We start from the raw sequence: 26,060 nt of genomic DNA on the forward strand, positions 1-26,060 counted from the left end.
CTCTGAAAGGGGGGAGTGGAGAAGGATACAGTAGGAATCAAAAGGGACCTAAAAACAAAAATAGAGCAATAAAAAACTTTTTCAAGTGAAAGACCAGAGAGTGAGTTGATTAGAGCTAGAAGGACCTTAGAGAATACCTCTTCCATTTTTCAGAGACAGAAACGAAGATCCAGAGAGGAGAAGGGATATTTGCTAGGTCAGATAGCAAGCTAAAAGCAGAGCTAAGGTAAGAAGGCAAGTGGTAAGAGAGGTCTGTGTCATTGTGAGAAGTCTTCTCCTTTATCCAGGATATTAGCATCTCCCTGCTCCTCTTCTCCTAAAATGAACAGCAGGGGTGGGGTAGTGAGGTAGATTATTCTCTGGGACTTTTGCCAAAATAAATATATATATATACATATATACCAAAATTTGTTTCACAGGACTTTTAATGCTTCTTTTTCTTACTAAAATACAAAATATTACAGACACTGGCAATGAGTGAGGAGAGGAGAGGAGCCAATGCCTGTCCAGTGCTTCATCCCTCTGGAATGGACAGCATCTTTATCCACTGTCTGTTGGTCAGGGGTGGTTGTGTGTCGATGGTCCCCAGGGTGGGGATTAGCTGCCCTTGGAATCTCCTTCTTCTACTACTCCCAACTCCCCCTCACCCCCTAACAGGGCAGGAAAACTCACTTCCCAGGTTCAGTTGCTTCCAGAGAATCTGTAGTAAATTCATTCAAAATGGCTTCTAATCCTCCTTTGCCATCCCCTTCCCCAAACAAGTCTGCCATCTTTCCTACTTGTTTTTTCCCTGGAAGACTTTCTTTCATGAGGCTAAGACCAGGCAGATCAGCTAGGGTTGGTCAGTGGTCCCAGAACTATGGAGACTACTCCAAATCAAAGTTAAGACTTGCATGTTTCATCTTCTAAGAATCAAATTGTGTTCAAAGTAGGGGAGCTTTGCCTCCAGCCTTAGGGTATATTGACAGCCTCTGAAGCCCAAGTAGGGGAGGACCAAGGACCTTCCTTGAGGGCAAACACAGGGTAAGAGCTGCAGGCAAAGAGATTCAATGGAACTGATATTAGGGACTACCATGAAAAGAGGGCCATGGGGTCTACTCCCCACTTTTCAGATGGTGTAAACTGACCAGGACAGAGTCAGCTTAAGAAATGTATATATTATATATTACATATATACATATGTGTGTGTATAAATTTAGACATCACTCAGCTATTGTCTTGGAAAGAGGCCTCCTGCCTATGGCCTTCTCTACCTCTGTCTTTCCCTACCTGGGCAAAGGACGTTCAGGGAAAAAATATAAACAAAAAACCCATTTAGTTCAGACCTTTGCCCATCTAACTATACAACCACATACTTTTGGTTCTTCCAACAACCTAATTTCGGGAGAGGGATTAGGGATTTTGGGCACAATGATAATCAGGGAGGGGAGTTAGGTGGAATCACTCCAACCTTGAGAGACAAATTAAAAGTGCAGATCCTTGACACCCCTTTTCATCACTTTCATTAGGTCACTGGTCAGCTATCTTTCACCAATGAGCTGGGGCAGACCACTAATGAAATGTGGCTTTAAGCTAGACCTATAATTCTCTGGGTTAATTAGGTAGCATCCACCAAAGGTATACCTGTTCTAGTCCAGCAGCACTGAAATTTGGTAGGGTCCTTCCCTTCACTTCTTTCTCCTTCCCCAGGACGTGATACCTCCCAGCCGGTGACCAAGTGGCAAATGCCAGACCTGTAAGTTTTTCTACTCTCCCCACATCATTGGTTTAAGAGGCTCAGAAGAAGCAGAGAGACTGCAAAGGTTGGGGTGTGAGGATGAGGGGGAAGGCTTCTGGGAGCTGTTGAATAGGCCAGGGGAGTGGGTGTCCTACACTCTGATCATTGGGCTGTTTCCAAAATACTTGGAGGCCCTTTCAAATCAAGGATCAACAGACATGGGTTGCTGAAGCATCTGTTCACCTCTTTCCCATTTCACAGAATCATAACCAAATTCTTCTTTCAGTAGGGAGTAGAGCCAGCCCCTAGGGCTAGCAGAGATTTCAATGACAGAGACCAAATAAAATAAAATAAAATCAACAACAACCCCCCCCCCCCAAGACAACAACAAAAACCCTGACTCAACAAAAATCTTTCTTTCCTTTCCAACTATGTCCCACTGGCTTTGAGGGGGGTCAATCCACTCTCAGGAAACACCACATTTGCCTCATGCAAAGAAATGAGAACCCGGCTAGAGCATTTGGTTTCTGTACAGGTGACTGAGTCGAATAGCACCTCGGCTAGCCAGGGAGGTGGGGTGGGTGACATGGGAGACAGATTGCAAAGGGAGTACAGAGAAATGATAAAATCTGAGAGCAAATCAGCCAACCCGAGGGCCCCAAGCTGGACCCATGTGTGGTAGAGAGGTGGATGGGGAGAGAGAGGGAGGCATTTAATAAATAGTTATTCATCAGAGGAGAGAACCTAGTACAAGGGGAACCTCTGACCGACCAGCGGCACATGAGGGATTTTCCAGCTTCAGGGCACTTTCCAGGGCAGGGACATGCCTGCTACAATGGAACTGGGAGTGTCCCCCCCTCCAATTCCCTTTGGTGGTTTCCAGGGTAGCCCAGGCTCTTGCCTCAGGTTTGGGTTTTGGCAAGGCCACTGGCACTCCCAGCAGGTGCCAGAGCAGCAATGGGGTGGCTGACTCAGTCAAAGATCGGCGTCTGGACACAGACAGAAAAGGCTCACACAGGGACTCGGGTTCACACGGGGACTAGGACATAAGAGTTACTGCCACAGCTCCTGGGTATATAACGGAGCCCCTCGACCACTTCTCCAGCCATCCTACGAGGGCAGCTCTGGAGGCTCTGATAGGCAAACATGGCCACCCCTAAGCAAAAGAGGAAACCCAGGAAGGCCAGTAGGCCAAAAGCCTGCCTCCGGGTTGCTGCCTGTGGGGAGTCCGGGATGGCTGTGATGTCGACTTCTAGCCTTTGGGGGTCAGCCGTGGCATGGGGAAGCACTTCCACCTTGGAAGGTAGGTTGGTTCTCCCAACCAACTCTGACCTGGGGCTTTCTGAGGCAGGGATAGAGGCAGGGGAGTGGCGTTCTGTATTGTCTATAGCCAAGCTGGAGAAGGGATTTGTGACAGTGAAAACAGTGCTCATCTCCTCATGAATAATGGGATTTTCAGGGTGGTCCTTCAGCCTTCCCGAACCCTCCTCCCTAGGGTGAGAAATGGCAGGAGTCTCCTCAGACATCTTCCCCTTAGCCAAGGAGCCTGAATCAGAACTCTCAAGAGTTGGAGTCATGGTTGCAGAATCAGCCTCCATATTGAAAGTCTCAGTCCCCTGGGAGGCCAGCAGAGGATCTGGACTATTTCCCCCCACCATGGATGAGGTGGATCCCACCAGAAGAGGGTCAGGGAATGACACTGATGAACTAGCTATATTGGCTGGCTGCCCTGGGGAGGTCTCCAAGGCCACCTCTTCCTCTGGGAAGGCAGGAGTAGGGCTTGGGCTAGGACTGATGGTTGTTAGGACAGGGGCGCTGGTGGCTTCTGGAACCAGGATAGTAGCTGGAACTGTGTTTCCTCCACCATGGACCTGGGTAGTTGGAGGCCCATTCTCTCCTGTTAGTTTTTCAAATGTGCCAACATTCTCCTTTCCCGGGGCTTGTTTTTGAGCAGTGGCGGCGGCGGCAGCAGCAGAAGCATTGTTCAGAAACTGTATTGCGTCTTGTACCCACTTTTCATTTGGATCAGCACATAAGATTTTGTTCTTTATAGTAGTGAATCTGAAAGAGAAGAAGACAGTCAATGTCGACTCCCAGGATATCAGCATTTGGAGGAAGCCGCCTGGTCTAGAACACAGGTATCTCACATTCATTGCAAATTATACAGCATGGCATAAAGAGAGAGTGCTAGACTTGGTGTCAGGAGATCTGCGACCATCTCCTGGTTCTAACACTCATTAAGGAGAGGTATCACGGTAGGGTAGAGTGGAGAGAGAGAGAGAGAGGGCCAATCTTGGTTCAGTTCCTGCCTTTGGCACAAAATGGCTGTGTGGTCCTGGGCAAATCACTCACTCAACCCTAGAGGGCTCCAGCAAAACTAATTGTAGACAAATTTCTGATCTGCATTGGTTCAAGAAGTTGCCTCAACAGGACTTTCTTACATTAATGAAATCATAGGTCTTGTCCCAAAAAAAGGACTTGCTGGCTATGTGACATTGGGCAAATCACTTTCCCTCTCTGAACTTGTTTTCCCATCTGTAAAATAGGGTTAATAGCTGCATTTATCTTGCAGGTTTGTTGGGAGGAAAATACTTGTGAATCTTGTTTGGTATTTTGTTGTTGTTGTTTTTTGTTTTGTTAACTTGTAAATCTTAAAGCAAGGAATTTTTATTATTTATTTTTATTATTGTAATTGTTGTGTTGAGGTTTGAGTAGCTCAGATAATTGGAACCTGATGTTTATGAGGTCAAGGCTTCGACCTTATGGAGAGGCAGTTAGTTTTGACTCATGGGCACAGGTGGCCCCTTTAACTTCTTCCAGCCATAATGATAAGTGCAGGTTCTTGGTCATAAGAAGCCCCAAAGGAAAGTGTGTGGATGACTCGGTGTAGTCTGTCCCCGTTGCCTAAGCCCATCTCCAAGAACTGGTAGCTTTCCAGGGGCTCACAGGGCAGCAGGCACTCAACTAATAAAGAGACAACTACTTACTACTCCGAGAAGCCGGAGTATCATTTTCTTCTATCTCCAAACCCCTGGAGTGGCCACAGGAGACTTAATAAGGTATTCATTTTAACAAAAATTCAGTTAAAATAAAATAAGTATCCCATGAATCCCCAAAATACTTCATATAGTTTTTTTTTTAATCCTGCAACTTGGTTTAAGAGAGACATTCTAAGTCTTATAGATGTTCTTAAACTGGGGGTATGTGAACTTCAAAAAAAAATTGATAACTATTTCAACATAATTGGTTTCCTTTATAATCCTATATATGTTATTTAAAAGAGCACGATTGTAAGAAGGAGCCCATAGGCTTCCCCAGACTGCCGAACAGGGCCATAACTTCCCAGAGTGTTAAGAACCCTTGCTCTAAGACTATATGTTGCATGTAGCTAATATGGAAATGTGTTTTGCATGACACATGTATAACTGAAATCAAATTGCTTGCCTTCTCAAGGAGGGGGGAGGGGTGGGAGGGAAGGAGAGAATTGGAACTCAACATTTTAAAAACGATTGTTAAAAATGTTTTTCATGTGTAATTGGGAAATAGCTAATGAAATAAATAAAAAATAGTTAAAAAAACAAAAGACTATGTGTTGCAGTAATGGTGCTGACTTGTACTGGTAGAGGATGTAGTTTCCTTACCTGGGAGTTCTATCTCAATTAAAGCTAGTCTCTCTATCCCTAGCTTATATTTGATTTATGAACATAGTAACCTGTTCTGTCTGGCTTTGGGCCCAGAATAAACAATCCTTGTCACTTTAGAAGAGGCACCAACAATAGAACATTTTCATTCAAACTATTAAATATTTACTTGAGATGTTAAAAAGGAAAAAAAAAGGGCGAGGGAGGTGGGAATGTAAAGGAACAACGGCTGGAAGGCTTGGTCCCAGGAGGTTTGTTGGCATGCACGGTAAACAGGGATGGGCTGGAATAGCTCCAGGCCCTGTGACTCAAGCCTGTAGACCTTGGCACAGAGACTTCTTTGAGTGTCTCCCTCTATGAGAACGTGAGCATCTGGAGAACAGATTGTCTTACTTTGCTATTTGTATCCATAGCACTTAGCCAGGTGCTTTGCACATAGTAAGCGCTTAGTAAATTTTATTGATTCTATCCTTTTCTAGCCTCTGGGGTTCTGCTGGTACATGTTTCTCTTTCTTAAGAGTGACTTTGGGGGGATATCTAGTTGGCACATGGATAGAGCACTGGCCATGGAATCAGGAAGAACCTGAGTTCAAATGTGACCTCAGATACTTACTAGCTGTGTGACCCTGGGTAAATCACTTAACCTCCACTGCCTCAAGAAAAAAAATGATTTTGAGAAATTTGGTAGGAGCAGGGGGAAGCAGTATTGTGGGGGCAGGGTGAGACACACAAAGATGTTTCTTCTAAGGTCAGTAGAGATCTTAACACTCACCTTTATGTAGTTTGTCTAACTTTCCCTCAAATTCCTTTCTTTTTCCTAGGTCTCTAAGGCATTTTCCCAGGCCTTACAGAAGTCACCTCCAGTGAAAAGAAAATGGAACATTTCTTGATAGACAGGTGATAGATTCAAGGTGAGGACACACACACACACACACACATACACACACACACACGTCACATACACATGTATGTGTGTATATATACACGTATGTGTATATGTATGTATGTGTGTATATGACATGGCCAATGTAGGAATTTTGTTTTGTTTGACAATGTCTATTTGTTACAAGAGTTTTCTTTTTTAAAATTGGGAGGAGTGGGAGTAGGAAGGAGACAAAATAAATGCTTGCTAATTGAAAAATGAAATGTTTTTTTAAAAAAGAAACAGTAGGGAGTAGATGGGAGAGAAGGTCCAGTTTCTTGGTGAATGAGGACTGTATCACTTGACTGCTAGCTCCCAGGAGTCTTATATAGGGCTAAACAAATGGCTTTGGATCCCCAAGACTTAGCCCTGCTCTATTAAATCTGTAGCAGAGTTGAAACTTAGGAGAGTTTGCATCTGGCTGGATGTGGCTGATAACCAACACCAAGACCAGTAAGTAGCCAGAGACTACTTTGGCCCCTTCTGACTTTGGCCAGATCCTCTCCCTGACAAGCACATGCCCTAGAGACATGCAGCCTATGGCTCCATGCAGAAACCGATCAAAGTCATCTAGACCAGTTCTTCCATTTTAAGATGAGTTCATAAAGGACAAGTGATTTGCCCAAGCTCACATAGATGGTAGGCAGCAAAGTCAAGATTTGAACCCAGATCCTCTGATTCCATATCCAATACCCTTTTTAACCACAGGAGGATGACTTATAGCTTCACCCACAATGACGATGCCTTGGGAGTTAGTTGTCAGGAAGTCTGAGAATGTGGCATCATCACAAGGCTCTGACAGAAAAGCATGCTAGGAAAAGAGGATGTACCAGGGACGCCCCCAAAGGTTAATCAGCTGGTGCTTAGGAGGTTCTTGGAGCTCCCCCAATTCGGGCACTCCATTTTTACCTTGGTAAGAGGTGCTCCTTTAGGAGGGAAGGGAAAGGTCAGAGGCCTTGAGTTGGGCAGGGCTATGAGAGGTACTTACAGGATTGCTTGTATTCGGCAGGATGGCGACGTCAAAGTGTAGCTCTTTAGGAAACGATTTCGTATTTGGGGCATATTTCTGCTCAGTGGGGGGCACTCGTGGGTACACTTACTCATGCTAAAATGTTGTCCTAGGGCAATAAAAGTAACCAGAATCAGGAAAGGCTCATACAACTATTTGGTTTTTCTTCTTCAGAATTCCAACACATTCCCCAAGCTCACATCTCCCCTCCCCTCCCCCAACTCTCCTCCAGCACTGGGCTTGGAGTACCAGGCTTGGAAGGCACCTTAGAGACCATCTAGGTCAACCTGGCCCCCTTAATTTACTAGATGAGAAACAGGCCCAGAGAGGATTGCAGCCCAAAGTTACACATGTGGTAGATAGAAGGGTCAGGATTCGAACCCACTTTCCCAGATTTCAGACCCAGAGTTCTTCCCCCTTTGCTAGTTATTTACTTTTTTGTCCCAAGGAAGTTTTCATTTTGGATTTCTTGAAATATAGCTCTGAAAAGATAGGCTTTTAAAAAAGCCCATTGTGTTTCAAATGAAGCTACTTGACTATGCCTTTAAACCCAAATCACTCTGGCTTTCATTGAATGGCCCATAATAGCCCCAATCCAAGCCTCTGTGGCTCCTTGTTTAGGTTTTGATGGCTTAGAATAAATAGCAATTGTTTTCTGTTCTGGCCTCAAACTCTGAGGGGTCTTCCCCTCCCAGACTGATTATCTTTGGGATAGTAAATCGGGCCATCCTTTATCTCAACTCTTACCTAGCCCTAAGTTTTTGAACTGCCAGAGCTCAGACAAACTGAGGCCTGGGAAAGACCTTAATTTAGAAAGGCCACGGTCACCCACTGCCTCCTGAGCTGTCACCAGTCTGTCACCAATCGTCTTGACCTTTGTCTTGCCACTGGACTTTGATGACTCTGGAGGAGAGAGTGAGGCTGATGACTTTGCCCAGCTCTGCCTCAGTTAAATCCAATTCATGTGAAAGTAAAACATCACCCTTGGTTCTCTTCAAGAACAAAGGATGAGTTAGGACATCCCAGCTTAAAGCCCGGCTCAGAGACTTACCACCTATACAACACTGGGCAAGCCATTCACTTCTAGAAGCTTCTCTTTCCTCCTACAATTGGACTAGATTTCTAAGGTCCTGTTTCCAGATCCTGTGATCCTCCTTTCAATCCCCCTACCCCATCTCCTTCTTGTCAGCGTCACTAATCACAGTTGTCCAGAATCCATAAGGTTAGCCAGACGTTCAAAATCCTCTCCTACTTTATTGCCCTGCTTCTAGACTCTGCTCCTTACCTCCACCCTCCTCCTCTCCACCTACCTGGAATTTCCCTGATCTCTGCCCTTCTTTCTCTATTCCAGCCAGGTAAACTAGCTTACTCATCTCCCCCTGCCTACTCATGCCTCCCATACTGGGAGATCAGTTCCTATACCTGACTCAAACTGCTTTTGGCAAGGTATCTAGAGAGCTCCATTCATTTGAACGCCATTCTTATTCTGTGAGCCCTACTGTGTATAAGATTCATTGCACAAATTCCGATGTTTCATTCCTTAATATTTTAAAAACAAGCACTTTGAAGTACCTACTATGTGCCAACCATTGCACTAAGCATTTTAAACATATTATCTTTTTTTAAATTAATTTATTTTGATTTATCAACAATCACTTCCATAAGCTTTTGAATTTTGAATTTATCTCCCCCTCCCTCTCCACCTCCCTCCCCAAGACAGCACACAATCTGATACAGGCTACATACATACATTCCTATTAAACATATTTTCACATTAGTGATTGAACATATTATCTCATTTGATCCTCACAACAAGCCTGGGAGGTAGGTGCTGTTTTATCACCATTTTATGGACGAGGAGCCACTAAGCCACTTAGCTGCCTCTGTTTTCTTTTCCAATATTATTGCCTTGAATCCCTAAATCCTGACTGCTTAAGCATTAGCTTCTGCAGAAGACCCTCCCTCATCTCCCCAGCTCCTAGTCCTTCCCCTCCTCAAATGACCTTGTATTTATTTTGTATATACTTATATATGTGTGTGTTGTCCTGACAGAATGCGAGTTCCTTGAGGGAAGGAATTGTTTTATATTTGGTTTTGAATTTCTGTTTTTAAACACACTGCATAAAATAGAGTAGGTGTTTATATATTGATTGATTGAGTGCCTGGTTTTTCCTTGGCTGGGCCCTGCTACCTGGATTTCTCCTAGTTTTAATTTTTAGTACAGTTATGTGCCTTTCTCCCAGGTCACTGCCCTAGTCCCAGACTTCCAGTGCCACTGGGATCCACAGTTTCTAGGCCCTCGCTTCTCGCTGTCCTTGGCCTACTTCTGACACTGCTTATTCAAATCCTATCCATCCTTCCAGGCCTAGGTCACATACCATCTTTACCATAATACTGTCCAGTCTACCCCAACCCAAATGATCTCTCTGCTTCTCGGAATACCTGCATCAGGCTGTCTTCTTTTTAAGTCTTTCTTACTCATTCCTCTCTAGTTGAATTTACTGGGACAAGCTTGTGAGACATACTTTTACAACTCAAACATTCACTTGCTCAGCTAGCCTGTCCATCCATTCCTCCTCACCCCCAATTACATGACATACATATTCCATATGGGCTAGGGATAGGGAGAAGGAGCTCAGCTGCCATTGCACTGGCAGAGGGAAGTCCTTAATGAGGAAGCTCCTCTGCATCTGATGATGTCAGAGAGTTGCCTAGAGTAGAGAGGTTAAGTGATTTGCTTATACTGGGTCACATAGCCAGTGTGTGTCAGAAGTGGGACTTGAACCCAGGATTTCCTGACTCTCCATCCACTACGCCATGCTATATCATGCCAGAATTCTCGTTATGACACATGTACAAAAACATACACATAGTCTCAGAGCTGGAAGGGAGCTTAGAGGTTGTCTAGCCCAACCCAAGAGTGAACAAGAATCCCCTCTTTACTCTGTCACAGAAATATACACATTTGCACATACATAAGAATGCACAAACACACACTTCAGTTCCCTTCTCTCTTATCCCTACCATAGTCTCCACCACCTCCATGTTAAAGTGTAGCAGAGAGGAGAGAGGAGATTCAGAACATCTCATCATAACATGCCCAGGTCAATGCCACATTTCCCTATGGTGGTCTAATGCTCTAAATGGCACACAGTGCCTTTGATGGTGGAAACTCTTACTTTCCCTCATCGAGTATTGCCGAGTTACTGCATCAGTCACTGGGATAATGTTGGAGGCTGATGCGAATGTCTGAGTCACTGAGGAAACTTCTCCCTTCCCCCCACTTCCTTCCCTAGGAATCAAGATGCGAAAGTAAATGGGACTTTGAAGACTCATTAATCACGATCCCCTGCTGGCACTGGACTATTGTGGTGGGCCTCAGAGTGACTTAGACATTGTCCCCAAGGCTTCTGCCCTCTGCTGGGTAGCTGTGAACAATATGGAGGAGAGACGGCTTCTGTCCCTCCAAAGGAAACCTGGGGACCTGCCCAGACCACAGAAATGATCTGCTGTGGTCTCCAGATGCCTTGGGCTAGGAATAGCTATGTTCACCTCCTTCCTGGTGAAGGACATAGGCAAACATTCTATAAAGTCAAACTGGCCAAAATTCCTTTGTCCTGTGTTGTCTAGGGCCAACAGCTCCCTCTCAACCCCCTCTCTCCCCTCCAAAACACACACACACACACACACACACACACACACACACACACACACAAAATGTATTAAAATGGGGAGGTAGGCAGCGGGCTGAACAGGTGATTACTGAGCCTTGGACCATTCCTGGACACTCCAAAGCAAGGGCTGGGGCTCCTAAGGGGACAGGAATTCCCCTGTCCCTAGACTCCTTTCAAAGCATATAAGACTAGGACAAAGGTCACCAAGCTGTGTGTACTTTCTGCAGCATTAAATTGAGAGGCTCAGAAACCCAAATGCTTAATAAGAGAGCCATTTACATAGTGCTTCATGGTTTATAAAGCAATTTTACAACCACTGTCTCATTTGAGTCAGCTATTATCCTCATTGTACAGATTAGGAGACAAAGGGTTAGAGAGGCTAAATTACTCAGCCTGGGTCATAGGAAATGTTAGAGGGAGAATTCAAACCTAATAATTTCTGTCCTGATTCCACTACACCAATCTGCATTGTTCTGCCTTGACTCTCCTGATAAAGGGAATGCCTGGCCTGGTGTAGGCTGGTTAGACAGGACCTCTCCCCATTGAAAGGGAGAACATAAAGACCCAGATGGCCAGAATGACTGATGGATATCCATGAGTGTAGCCCCTGACACCAAATTCATTCTACGGACCCCAGAGTCGGTTTTTTTTTTTTAGCTGATCTACTCATGAAACTTCAGAGATACTTGAGGTCTGTTTACCCCAGACTGGAAAATCTGCAAGTGGCTCCAACTGATTATCAGTTCCAGTATTGAGAATAATGATTGTTTCTCTCTTACATTAATAGCCAATTATTGAATTAGGACTAGGGTCTTCCTTTTCCTCATTTAAAAATCAGCACCTGCAGGTTATTCAGGCAGCCCTTGAAGTACAGGGCTCATAAAGAGATGAGATCTGGGGTGAAACTAACCCAAATGGAAAACTCAGGTCTGTTCAAAAGGTAAGGAAATTTTAGTTGAGGTGAATTGATAGATTCTGGTCCCTTGTGTTTTATTCAGGTCTGGGTAAAAGTAGATTCCTAATTTTATCATTTGGGGTGAGATGGGTATAGATAAGCCTCTTTGACCAAGACTAAGTGATTATAATCACATCCCCCAGACCCTCATTCAAATCAGCCCCCCTCTCATTATAATGTTCACTCTCTTATTACTTGTTAACCAGAGCTGATTTCCACCCTCATTTCCTCCCTTTTCCAAAGGCTTTATAAGTATTGAAGGCTCCACAGGTGAGCTCCCTTTGATCACTGAGAGGAACAAATGAGCCCATTTGGCTAACTACTTGCTAGCTATTGTTAATAAAACTGATTATAATTTACCCAGAAACTGTCTCTCAGAAATTTTCAATCACCACAGTATTTAAAACACACAGACCCTAACCACTGTGGCCATTCTGAGTCAGTCTATAGAGCTCATTTCCTAGAAGCAGTTATGGGTATAGCTTGATTTCCCAGAGCCAGATTAAGCAGAAGCTAAGGTAAGACACATATTACCTTGCTCTTTTGTGTTTGTTTGTGGCCCCAATTCCATCATGAGGCCTGGTAGTTAGCTTAAGGTGAGAGTGGCTACCCCCCTAATTCTTTAAAAAATTTAAACTGACTAGCAGAGGTTACGCAGAGCAGATCCAACCATATTTTGCTCCTTTAATGGATCTGTGATCCCACTGATGTGAGTACTCTTCCCAATAATGCAAAGTATAACCCATCCACACTTGCCTACCATGCGTAATTCTTGCCCATAAGCTCCCATCAATCTATCTACTCAGTGTTCATCCGCAGTGTTTAAGATAAGCTCTGTAGTTTGTCCATCCATCTGAATATCATCATAGTATGGACATTTTCCATCCCCTTGATTTTTCCTCTATGAATGCTTAGAATTCTTGAGTGATCATTATCTCACTTAGGAGGTTCTACAATGTTTTGGGTCTTGACACAATCAACACAATGTCATATACAAAAAGGAGCATCTGAAGGACCTCAGTGTTTAGAGGGAATCCCTTTTTGATTTGGTCTTGGCATTGAACATCCTCTGAGACTGTAGCAAAGAGGGCATACACTCCCTGTATTTTTTGTGGGGGGGAGAGGCTCCCTATTATAGATGCTCCCTATTATATACCTCATTTGATATTAGTAATCAAAGTGTCATATAAAATGGAAGTTCAGAAGGAAGGACAAACTAGTAGGCAGTTTTTCAAGTATAGAATTTGTTGTATACTTTTTCTACAGCTAGGTGGCACAGCGGATAGAGCACCAGCCCTGGAGTCAGGAGAACCTGAGTTTAAGCCCAACCTCAGACACTTACTAGCTGTTACGACCCTAGGCAAATCACTTAACCCTGATTGCCTCAGTTTCCTCACGTGTAAAATGAGCTGGAGAAGGAAATGGCAAACCCCTCCAGTGTCTTTGCCAAGAAAACCCCAAATAGAGTCATGAAGAGTCGGACACGACTGAAATGACTTAACAACAGTAACATATAAAGTTATGTCATTATGTCTCTCAAGGATTCTTGCATGATTTTGACATATGGATGGGAGACAACTTGTTGGAGAAGAGCCATTTATGGAGGCATTTTGTTCCCCTGAATCAAAGGCTTATTTATGGCCAATAAACAACAAGCACCATGGGACCTTATATTCTCTATACCTTTCAAACACTTGTGGCATTATAAAGATGAAGTCTGCTATAGAATGCCACCAGCCAAAGCCTACCTGTTCCATACCTTCATCGAGGATGCTCTTGCTATGAGTATGGATTATTTTCATTAAAATTTTGTAGAATTGCATGCAATTCTTTTTTGTCCCTCTTTTGATATTGAAATGTTGAACTTTATTTCATTTCATTGAAATGAAACTTGACAGCAAAAAAAAAATGAATAAACTTATAGAAATGAGAAAGTAGTAATATGGGCTTACATTTACTGATATTCTCTCAATCACCTTTTTGGGGGGTGAGGGTGGGAATAATTAGATGACAGATTTTTTTTTTCAGCTCTTGGTACCCTCCCCGCCTCTCTCCTATACTTTGATAATCTCTCTCTCAACACCTCTAGCACAGATCTTTGGAGTACTTGAGCTAATCCAGCTGGTCTTCCCATTTTAGGTATCTCTATTACCATTTCTACTCCCCTCCCCCCACACCACACCTAGGGTTAATGTGAGAGGCCAAGTATGATGGCTCCACTTGTTCTTGATGGCAAAAAGAGTTATAAAAAACTTTCACAATTTTATTTTCTTTTTTTTTCTTTGGTTTGCTGTCCCTCCAATTTAATCCTTAAATGCCCCTGGGAAGATTTTGCTTGTTTGAGTCTCTTGCCAATCTCTTTAAATTTGTTCTTTTCCCCTTTATTGCTTCTCACTATTTTATGAAACAATTCTGCTCAGAATCTTCCACCATCATCCTCTGTAAGATTTCACAAACAAATTGATTTTCCAAACCACTGTTATCCTTGGCTGCCATATTTCTCTGCTTGGCAAAGAGATCAGAGTGCTTACTTGGTGAGGCAGTTTCTAGACTTTACTGGTCTCATTATGGCAACTAATATATTTCAGTTAAGCCTTTTTTATACTCTTTTTTAAAAATTCTGAACTTAAACACCCCCCAAAAGAGAGTATCCTCAAATACACAGCAGAGCACAAAGAGGTATATGAAACTGTGAATCTTTATTTCATATCATTTGCTTTAAAAAAATTCTACATTTAAAAAACTACCTGCAGTTCTGTGCTTCTTTCTGAACTTCCATTCTGTTCTATACATTTTATAAGTTTTTTTTCTTTTTTTGGCGACGAGATTGGGGTTAAGTGACTTGCCCCGGGTCACCCAGCTAGTAAGTGTTAAGTGCCTAAGGTCACATTTGAACTCAGGTCCTCCTGACTCTAGGACCAGAGCCCTATTCACTGCGCCACCTAGCTGCCCCTCTTCTATACATTTTTTTTTAGGCAATTGGGGTTAAGTGACTTCCCCAGGGTCACACAGCTAGTAAGTGTCAAGTGTTTGGTCTGAGGCCGGATTTGAACTCAGGTACTCCTGACTTCAGGGCTGGTGCTCTATCCTCTGCACCACCTAGCTGCCCCTCTTCTATACATTTTTTTGAAAACTTCAATGGCCTTTTTTTGGTGTCATGATTATTAACCCTCCGTCACCCCATGAGTTGTCCCTCCCCCAAACAAAAAAAAAGGGGGGGTGGAGGGTAGAAATCTATGCAGAGGCCACATTCAAAAACTGTGTCTCCTCTGACCTGGGGCTCTGTGCCTGGTCCAAACTTCTCTCTCTGCTGTGCTTTTAGATGAGGGGAAGAAGTGGTGAGGTCAGCCCTGCTTGGTATCACCCTGGGTCACTGGGGTTTCTGCACCAACTTTCATTTCCTAGGGTTAGTCCTATCTGGATCTCTGACATTCAGAGTGCTGGATCTGCAGGGCCTTCTATGGCAACTCCAGGCAGAGTGCTAGGGACCTCAGAGGCATTGGGAGCCTGGGCTCTCTCAGTCTGCATACTGCTACACTGTACTGATCACTGACACTCCTTGGAGCTTCCCAGGTTCTCACTCTTGTTTCCTCTTGACACAAAGCCTTGCTGGCCACACAGGTCTCTGTTCTCCCTGTGGTGAGACTGCCAATTTCTTAGTCTGAGCTGGTGATGGCTTTGCTGGTGACCCCCTTTTCCATCACTTGTGGACTTCTGGGTGGCTTTTGGCATGGTTCCGGGGTGACAGAAGGCACCACTATAGTTTGTCACTGGCTTACAGTTCAATCTGATGTGAATTTCAGGTTTTTGCTGAAGTAAATATTTGGGAGCTAGAGAAGATGCCTCAGTGTCAGCCAACTTCTTGGCCAGAAGTCTCCATGAGTTAAACTTCTTTAGGAAATGGATATAATCTGTTGATGTCTATTTTTTTAAATCCATCTCCCATCTTTTTATCATCAACAACTTGTTTAAATAAGCCAAGTTGAAGTTATTTTAAGTTCATGCCATTATTCTCATTTTTAGTATTTCTAGCTTTGTATCATTTTGAGCTTTGCTTTAACAAGTGTCTTGTATAACCTTGGAGAACCAAGGGCCACTTCTACATCAGGAAAGGGATCAAAGTGGGATTTTGTGGTGGCCCAAAACCTTGCAGAGAGGATTTTTCCAACGGATGTTGGGACACAAATCTTATGACCATTAGTCTAGCTATCACTGGAGATATATGTATGTATGTATGCATACACGCATGTATACACATGTGTGTACACACATGTATATATAGGCAAAATAGGTAGCTTTTTACATAGTAGGGGGTGTCACAATCCATGCCTATTCATGAATCTTTCCTTAACTCTTCATCCATCTATCCTAGTGCCTGACTTTTCTACCACTAGTTTAGTCCTTAAAGGCCTCCTCAAGGGAATAGGAGCATTCAAAGATCATAGGGTCATTGATCATGGATCTGGAAGAGGCCTTAGAGAGCATCTAGTGTCACAAAGATGACATAAGGTTAAGAAATGTTAAATGATTTGTTTAGGACCACACAGCTAGTAAAGAAACGTCTAAGGTGGTATTTGAACTCTTTATTTTCCTGACTCTGAGTACGGGACTCTGAACACTTTATCACACTTTCTTTCACAGAGAAAGAAGAAATGGACCCTGTACTCAAGGAGCCAATAGGGTGTGCAAAGGAGAGGTGCAAAGTGATAAGGATCATTTATAGCTGTGGGGGAATGCATGCACAAAGATATTTGAACTGGGTCATCTGAAACATGGGTTTAGAGCAATGAGAGGGTTTGGAGTGACATTTTTGGAGAAGAGGAGCATGAGCAAAGGTCCCTATGTAGGAAAGTGATGAAGCAATTCTGAGAATATCAAGTAAACTATTATGGCTAAGTTATCTAATGTACACAGAGGAATGGTTGATAAGACTGGGAAGGTTGAGTTGAGCCATATTATGGATGGCCTTGAATGTCAGTCTGGTCTGAAGATACTAGAGCTATCATAGAACCCTAGAGTTAATAGGGACACTATACAGCATTTAATACAACCAATCCCCTCTAAGACAACCTTAAGTGAGAATCTAGCCTCTGCTTTAATACCTCCACTGATAGGAAATTTACTACCTACCTAGGCAGGCCATTTCACTTTGGGATGGTTCTAATTATTGGGAAAGAATGGGCTAAGTAGAACACTAGGGTCCACCTGGCCACCCTAGACCACCTACAGACAGGCACGAGGCACTGTGAAACAGCATTTCAAGAATTCTAGTTTTGGAAACCTGGAATCTGGCCTCCAGGATCTAAGGCATCTCCACACCTACTGACTCTACCCCTTGGTGCTAGGTGGACCCTAGCACCAAGTAACCAACAGGTGTAGAAATGGTGGAAGCAGATGAGAGAGGAAGGTTGAACTGAAACCACGCTCCATAGCCACTTGTGGAAGAAATCGACTTGACTCTGTATAGGTTTGGATCTGGCCAAGACAGTTTTATTTTAGCAACTAAAGGGGAACAAAATGGTTTATCACACACTGAGAGTCTTGGTACTGTATAGAAATTCCTCTACAAGCTGAGCGGGGAAAAGTGGATCTTTTATAATCTTTTACACTGGATTGGGAAAACAAAGAGACAGCTGAGCATAGTACAGTTTTAGGTCAGGGGGCATAATAGCCAAATTGTGATTGGAATATTTTGGGAACAAATAGCCTATTAAATAAAATATTTATAGAAAGTTTACCTGGTGCTCTTAATTGTTCTGTCTAGTGACAACAAAGATTCCCATGGGAAAGAGAATTTCCCATAGTCCGTCAGAGTTGCCATGAGTTAACAGATAGAGAGCTGCTGGACCTGGGGTTGGGGAGATCTGGATCCAAAACCTGCCATGGATACTAAATAGCTGTAAGATCATGTGCAAATCAACTGACCTCTTTGGTCCTTAGTTCTTCATTTGTAAAATGAGGGGGTGGGACTTATAACCTCTAAGGGCCCTTTCAACTCCACAATCCTCTGGTTCCTGGGTACCCAAACCATTATCTCAGCCTCTGGTCATGGCAGCAGATTGTACCCAGGAGCATTCTTTGAGAATATGTTACCATCCTCCCTCCAGGCCATCCTGATGCCTCCACTCTTTTCTTTTCTTTCTTTTTTTTTTTTGCATTTTTTGTTTGTTTGTTTGTTCTTGCTAGGCAATGGGGTTAAGTGACTTGCCCAGTGTCACACAGCTAGTAAATGTCTTCCACCCTTTTCTTAAAGGCTACTAGAAGCCCTGAGTTGGATCTGAAGGTACTAAGATTGTCCACTTCTCTGGACCTTGAATCAGGAAGTCCTGAGTTCAAATCCAGTCTCAGACACTTACTAGCTGTGTGACTTTGGGTAAATCACTAACCTCTGTCTGCCTCAGTTTCTTCTTTTGTAAAATTGGGATAATAATAGTGAAGATCGAATGAGATAATTTTTTAAAGCACTTAGCACAGAGCCTGGCACATAGTAGACACTAATATATGCTTTTCCTTTCTTTCCTGCCCCTTCCCTCTCTCTCTCTCTCTTCCTTCCTTCCCTCCCTCTTTCCCTCCCTTGTTCTTCCCTCCTTCCCTCCCTCCCTTCCTTCTTCCCTCCCTCCCTAGTTATTCTTTCCTCTAGGAGGAGGGAGGGGAAGGTGAGAACAGTACTGAGGAGCCTAAACCAGACACTACCTAGCTTAGGGTAGGCTGCAAAGATCACTAACTAGTTCTATGAGCTTCCTGTGGCAAGAGAAAACATTTGTCACTAATTCATCCCTTAATGTCACTAGACCTCATTTTCCCCATCTGTAAAATGGAGGAGTGTGGATTAGATCACTCCCCTAAGGTTCATCTCAACTTTAGCAGTCCATGTTCCCTGGCTTCGGGGTAGACTCAGACCACTCACCTCCAGTCCACCTGGCTCTCTGCACTGGGCCCCTCATCCACCCTCCACAACATCCCTCCATTGTGGAGGATGTGCTACCTATCCCTCCATTGTGATTTGCCCCTTTTTTGGAACAGACAAGAAGAGCTTACAAAAAAAGAGAGAGGAAGAAACTAAGACTTTTTTCTCCTTCCTTTCCAGGGGGAGTGAGTGGGAGTGAATGCGTCAGTGCTCGGGGGAAAAAAAAGAACCCCTGCTCTGGACTTGTTTCTGCAGGTTTGTTATATAATGCAGTTGAGTCTCTTGCTCTGCCATAGAATAGGAAAAGCAACCATTTCAGGGAACTGCCAGACTCTCACTTGCATAAGCAAGATATGACAGGCCCAGGGCCAAGAGTGGAAGACACCCCCACTCCCAACCCCCTCCTCCACACCTGATCATCTGTCTCCTTGCTAGTCCTCTGGGGTTTCAGGACTCTCTCAGAGGCCTCTCCAACTCTATGGGGCTTTCTTAGCTGCCCCAGAAAAAAAGAGGCACAGAGCAAATGCCACAAACACCTTAAGCACCATCTAGCATGGGTGAAAAAGTGCTAGGATTTGGAGTCAGGGTACCTGGATTCAAACCTGGTTTGATTGTGACTTTGGGTAATTAACCCCTCTGGTCTTTAATTTCCTGTATAATTGGGAGTGGGTTGGGGGTCGGGGCTGTTAGATTACCTCTGTAGTCCTTTGCAGCACCTCATCTATGGTCCTCATTTTACAGAGGAGGAAAACTGAGGTCCAGGGGTGTCAAATGACTCACTCCAAGGTCACTGACTTTGTTAGCAGCAGAGTTCATTAATCCTGACTCCCACTCACTTGCCTTTACATCACATGAAAACATCACCTCTCCCTGGTATCCTCTGTCTAAGTTATCAAGCTGGGTTATGGGACCTAGGTTGGAGTATAAAGAATTGGCTTCATCCTGGGGATTTCTGAGGTCAACGGAGAACACCCCGAGGATGAGAGTCTCAATGCAGCCTACCAATCCCAGCTGATGCTTGGAGGAAAGGCTGGGGTCATCCCCATCTTTATCAGGGGACTAGAAAGAGCCTCTAGGCACTTAGACCCTCTTCAGAAAATGGCTGAAAGGGCAGGTTCCCTACTTTGAAACCTAGGAGGAAGAGCATATACCTTTTGCCATGTAAGGTTGACACCCTCTTGCCCTAGTCTGCAACAATAATAAAAATCCCTCTCATTTGATAGTTTTGCAGTTTTTCATAGCACCTCCACCTCAATTTGTTGAAATAGGCTTAGATAATTTATTCCCATTTTAGAGATAAGGAAGCTGAGGGCCAGAGAGCCAATGATTTGCCCCAGGTTGAATAAGGAGTAAATGGCAGAGCCATGCTTTCCAATCCTGCCTCTGAAACTTATTAACTATGTAACACAGGTCAACTGTCTGAGCCTTAGTTTTCTCAGCTGTAAAATAAGGTGGTGTGACTAGATGACCTCCAATATCCTTTCCAGCTTTGAATTTATGAACCTATGATTAGAACCTAGGTCCCGTGATTCGCAGTTCTATCCCCTTTCCACGTTGTATTTTCTCCATGACTCCTAGTCTGGGTTTTCTCAGTTTCTTCCATCTCTACCAACTTCCTCATACACAGACTCCCCTCTACCCCAGCAAGTAAAAAAAAAAAAGCTTCAGGGTGGTCTGAAAGAGTCTGATACCATCCTTTATTCTTTTCTTTTTAAAGTAGGGCCAAAGTAGCACTCATTCTACAAGCAGGAAGGAAAACCAGCTTCTTGACTTTTCTAGGAAATGAATCCTCTTAGTTAAGATTACCAGCAACTCCTTCCCTCCTCAAAAGAATAAAAATTAAAAAGGCAAAACAATAAGCCCAGCCTCAGAGTAGAGGAGATCCATGATTCCCCCTAGCTTTCTAGTCCCTTCCATCTCTGCTCCTTCCTCGTAAGGAAACACCTGAATGTTGTGCTTTTGGAGAAGGCTGTGCTCTATTGGGTATGATGCAGCTTTCACCCTTAAGCCTGGATCCCTCAGGAGGCCAGTCTCCCCTGCCTACTTGGGGGAGACACTGGTTTCAAGGACTAAAGTCTTAGAATTGGGAGGTGACCTTGGTCTCTTGGGAGTCTTTTGTTCACTGCAATCAATATTTTTTAATCATAACTTATAAGATTTAGAGCTGAAAAGGACCTTAAGAGTGGAAAAAACTGAGGCCCAGAGTGGAGAAGTAACTTGCCCAAGGTCACAAAGACAGTAAGTAGCAGAGCTAGTATTTGAATCCAGGTCCTTTGTCTCCAAATACTCTATCTACTATACCAGGACTACAACCTCCTAATTTGAGGAGCTCCATTTGCTGAAGTGATTGCTTAGGAAGGCAAGCCGGTGTGAATAATGAAGGCAATCACGTCCTCAAAGGTCAGAGGCTAGCTTAGGGGGTAGGCCTGCCCCATTTTGGCAGACTCCTGGCCCTGGTTATTTCTTGATGAAAAGGCCTAAAAATGAGATGGCCACTGTATCAAAGACCAGGAGCTGTCTGGTTCCAAAGCACCAAATCCAAACAATTATTCAGAGCCTTGCACAGATTTCAGGAAAGCTTAATTTAAGCAGGAGTGGTTACTTAGTAACCCAATTAACTTCTCTGGACTTGCCAGTGAATTATGCTATTTTACAGGAAATCCTACCCCTCCCCCCCTTCAGGTTAGCCTCGCCAAGGGGTTGCCCCTCCCCCCCTCCTCCCCAAGTTACCTTGGAATGCAGAAAGCATTCCCCTTCTCCCCTGCAGGTGTTAGTCACCTCTTCAGAGGTGCCCCCAGAGTGCTCAGACAACTAGGGTGGACCACCATTCTAATCTAATAAGCACATCATTGCCTTTCATTTGCCCTCCCCCCACCCTTAGTCTCTGCCATTTAGCTTTGAGAGATAGTGTGGTGGGGATGGAAAGCTCCCTGGTTCGAGAATTGGGAGACCGGAGTTATAGTCAGCTCTGCCACTCCCTTCCCCTTTCCTCAAGGCCTCAGTTTCCTCCTCTGTAAAATGAGGGGGTTGGACCAGATGATCTCTGAGGTCTCTGACAGCTCTGCCATTCTGTGAGTGTGACATTTGCCAAGGACTCATCCTAATGAATACTCCAGTCGGTGCAGAGCTAGGCCTCTCTTGGTTGCTACCTAATAGATATTTTAGGAATTAGGGCAGTAGCACATTGCCTTGCTCCCCTATCTACCAGCTTCTCTGTAAAATGCCTCCCGTCCTAAAGCAGGCTATTTCCGAGGACAGTGGAGAGGATGACGGACGCTGAGCTATCCACGCCACCCCGATTCCCACCTTATTATTGTTGGACCAACAAAGTTATTGACATTGTGGGAGAAGCCAGGACCCTGGGTCCGACGAGGATCGGGTCTTCCTCCTAGCCTCTAATGAGAAATAGACCAGCTGGGAAGCGCAGTCTCTAGGGAAACGGACTGGCGGCTCCCCTCTTCTGGGAGCTCCCCCACTCACCTGCCAGCAGAGACACCAGGTGCCCAAGTACGCTCAGGCAGAGCAGCTTCGCGGGGAGCCAGGACCCCATGGTACCAGCACTGCAGGCGCAGAGGCTGGCAGAGAGGCGAGAAGGAGCGAGGTTCCGACGACGTCCGTCTTCTCCCTGTCTCCCGCAGCTACCAAGTGCCGCCCCCGGGCCTCTGGCGCAGCGACTCGCGCAAATTCCGGGCTCCCCAGCTACCTCTGACTTTTGGAATCGCTGTCACTGGATTCTCTCTCCCCCTCTTCCTCTCCCTCTCTCTCTCTCTCTCTCTCTCCCTTCTCACCCCTCAGCTTGGTGGGAGGAGAAAGGAAGGGAAAATAGAGCGCCCCTCTTGCCACAGATTTATCAGGATGTTGCCAAGTAACACTCGGGGAAGAGAGCTTTCAGCTCAGCTCCCGCAGCACCAGCGAGAGGGAGCCGAAGGTGACACCGGGGATCATTCCCAGCCCACTGCTTTCCCCTCCTGCTCACCCCTCCCACCCCATTGGCTCTTTAAATAAACATTCCCTGCACTTGAGGGAGAGAATTCTTACCACGTGCTCCTTCCTTTATCATTAACAGAATTTCTTTCCTTTTCCTTTTCCTTGGCTCTTCCTAGCTATTCCATTCATTGCTATTGGGTAAGAATCTCAGGTGGACTTCATCCCAGTGGTTTCGGATTCGATTTATAGAACAAAGAGACTCAAAGCTGAAAGGGATCTTAGAGCTTAGAATGTCAAAGCCAGAAGGAGCCTTAGACCATGGGAAAAAATGTCAGAGCTGGAAAGGACCTTAGAACACGGGATGGCAGAGCTAGAATTGTAAAATGGTGAAGAGGGAAGGACTTCAAAGTTCACCTAGTCTAGTCTAGCCTTTTTATTTTACTTATGAAGAAACTGAGGCCTGGGGAAAGGAACTAATTTATCCAAGATCATACTTCTAGGCATCCAGCTGACAGTGGATAGGGGCCTGGAGTCAGAAAGACCTGAGTTCAAATATGACCTGAGACACTTAATGACTCTGTGACTGTGAGCAAGCACAGAGTCATTAAGTGTCTCCCTGGCACATAATAGGTACTATACGCATGTTAGCTATTATTATTATAGTTAATAAGAGAGCTCCATCTCTGTTCTTTCCACTATACTGTATTGTGCTGTGTAGAAACACATTTCAGGAAAGGGCCCTCAGGTCTGGGATTAAGAAGGGAAGAAAGGCCTCAAAAAGGAAAGATGGAAGGCGCTAAAGATAGACTTCCCCAACTTTCCAGTTTTGCTGAGGGCTAAAGGTCACCTGCTGCCTCCTTCTCACAGAGGGGCCTCCAAGCCCATTATTGTCTTTGGCCCTCTCTCTACCACTTCCTACCAAGCACATCTCTTCCTTTCCCTCTCTGTTTTCTTTTCTCATACCCTCCCATTCCTTTTCTTTCTCCCCTTCTTTATCACCCCTTTCCTGTTTGGGGCCCAGGCATACTTCTATAACTTCCCCTTTGCCCCCTATCCAATCAACAGAGACATTCCTGCTGCACAGGTCTCTAACTAGGCTAATGAAGTCACCCACCTCTGCACTGAGCTAGACTTCACCTTGATCATACTCAAACTATCCCTTATGGATTGAGCATAGCTGTGGGAATTTTTTTATTTCCATTTATTCTTCCTGCAACTTTTGGCTAATATTAACCGTACCTGACCAAAGCCTGTCCCATGGGATGAAAAAAATTTACTTACAGCTTTAAACCTTCGTTAGATAAGAAACCAGAAGAAGAATCTCATCTGTTACTGACTCCTTTTGTTGTTCAGTCATTTTTTCAATCATGTCCAACTCTTTGTGACCCCATTTGGGCTTCTCTTGGCAAAGATACTGGAATGGCTCGCCATTTCCTGCTCCAGCTCATTTTACAGATGAGGAAACTAAGGCAAACAGGATTAAGTAACTTGCCCGAGGTTACACAGCTAGTAAGTGTCTAAAGCCAGATTTGAATTCACAAAGATGAGTCTTCCTGACTCTTGGCCCAATGCTCTATCCACTTTACCATCTAGCTGACCTACCCTGACTCCCTGGTGTCCTCTTCCTCAATCAGTCTGTCAAACTTCTACATGTAAATTTAATCTGTAATTTGAATTAGTTTACCTATAGAATTTGTTTGATGAAGTTTCTTTCCTTAGAGGATGTATAAGATTATGACTATTTAACTAAGTTTAACTTTTATGACATTGGAGGAAGTATAGGATTATGGATCTATCTTCTCTTTAACTTTTATGCCTAAGAAGACTGTACAAGATTGCAACATGTGAAAGAATTATTTCTTTGTCACTCTTGAAATAATTTTGCCCTAAAAAGCCTTGTCAGAATACTCATAGTAGTTCAGGTTTTCTCTATGGCCTGAACCTATGTTTGAGCATAATAATAACACCTCAATAATTTCTGCATTGTGGTAAATATATATTTGATAGCAGTTACCCACCATGTGAACTCAGAGATGAGATATTTCTCCCACAATAATGTGTAGTGACCCTTGGCCCACCTACCCTGGAACATCCTTCCTGGCAGTCATAACAGTCCATCTCTTTCATTATGAGGATCCTTCCCCCATTCCTTAAAGTTGCCTGATAAGCATATTAAGACTCAAGCTCCACACCCCTCCTGCCTCCCCACTGACTTCTGAGCTAGGACTCTTTCCTGGAGCTCCTGCCTCAGGCTATGATGAGATTCTAACTAGCAAGGCACCAAGATGAATATGAAGGCAAAGAAGCCAAATCCAGGGGACAGCTAGGTGGTTCAGTGCATAGAGTTCCAACCTTGGAGTCCAGAGGACCCAAGTTCAAATCTGACCTCAGACACTTGACACTTAACTAGCTGTGTGTGACCCTTGGCAAGTCACTTAACCCAGATTGCCTCACTAAGAAGCAAAAAAAAAAAAGAAAGAAGCCTAACCCAACTCAATCCATGTTGTATCCTTGCTGAATGTATTACCTATTGCTAGGTAAACTCTCTTTTGTAACAGTTAGATGGTCTTTGAGTGTCTTATGTCATTCCAATTCCAAACTTGAACTACCAACTTGAACTACCACAACAGGGTAGAATAATCTTTGCCCTGTCTGTTATCTCCCAGGAGTGTTACAAAATCTCCTAAAATGATGAGTGTGAAAGCACTCTGCAAAGTGGAAACCACAGTATGTAAACTATTGTTGTCATAATTAGGCAAAGTACTGGAACTATGGTTGGGAACTGGAAGAAAGGCAGGGGGCAGAAAACTATCCCTGTGGTAGAGCACATTACAGGACCTCAGAGCAGGTGTTCCTCAATAATGTCCATGTGTGCCACACAGCTGGGCTGACCAGCTGCCAGAAGCAGCCTCATTACAGATCTTCTTGAGGCTAGAGCTACCCACAAAGACTGCCAACCTCAACCTTTGATGCAGGGTGCCAAGGGGTTTCCCACCAGCTCAGACAGCAGGATAGAAACTGCAGGACAGAAACCACCATGGGGAAGGAGAATCGTGCTGTACTGGTGACAGCTCTTGCCTTGATTAAGGGACAGTTTGCGGTAGGTGAGAAGGCTGAGGAGGTGAATGTGTATAAGGGGGTTGGGGTGGGATATACTTTGAGACCGGAGAATGACAGAATTTCTCAGCTGAGGACACTATTTAACTTCAAGTAGGTGAGTAACTATTAGCCTCTATCAGGGGTGAGGAATGTGTGGCCTTCTAGGTCCTTGGGTTCGGCCTTTTGACCGAGTCCAAGTTTTACAGAAA

General features: G+C 44.3%; 1 protein-coding gene across 1 annotated transcript; it reads right to left on the reverse strand.

Moving 5' to 3' along the window:
• Window positions 1-407: 407 nt before the first annotated feature.
• Window positions 408-22,821, reverse strand: CX3CL1 (C-X3-C motif chemokine ligand 1). Its single transcript, XM_020965696.2, has 3 exons — window positions 22,306-22,821; window positions 7,269-7,398; window positions 408-3,778 (listed from the first exon to the last, which is right to left on the reverse strand). Exons 1-3 carry the CDS (start codon window positions 22,373-22,375, stop codon window positions 2,746-2,748), a joined length of 1,233 nt encoding a protein of 410 aa, XP_020821355.1. The 5' UTR covers window positions 22,376-22,821; the 3' UTR covers window positions 408-2,745.
• Between the last annotated feature and the right edge of the window lie 3,239 nt (window positions 22,822-26,060).

The sequence above is a fragment of the Phascolarctos cinereus genome, unplaced genomic scaffold (assembly GCF_003287225.1).
Source record: "Phascolarctos cinereus isolate Bilbo 61053 unplaced genomic scaffold, phaCin_HiC Scaffold_2;HRSCAF=192, whole genome shotgun sequence".
NCBI lineage: Eukaryota > Metazoa > Chordata > Mammalia > Diprotodontia > Phascolarctidae > Phascolarctos > Phascolarctos cinereus.

Coding starts and splice junctions, on each gene's coding strand:
- CX3CL1 (XM_020965696.2), bottom strand. CDS start 22,375: ATGGGGTCCTGGCTCCCCGCGAAGCTGCTCTGCCTGAGCGTACTTGGG. Junction 7,399..22,305: donor CCTGGTGTCTCTGCTGGCAG/GTGAGTGGGGGA, acceptor TTATTGCCCTAG/GACAACATTTTAGCATGAGT. Junction 3,779..7,268: donor TGCCGAATACAAGCAATCCT/GTAAGTACCTCT, acceptor CTTCTCTTTCAG/ATTCACTACTATAAAGAACA.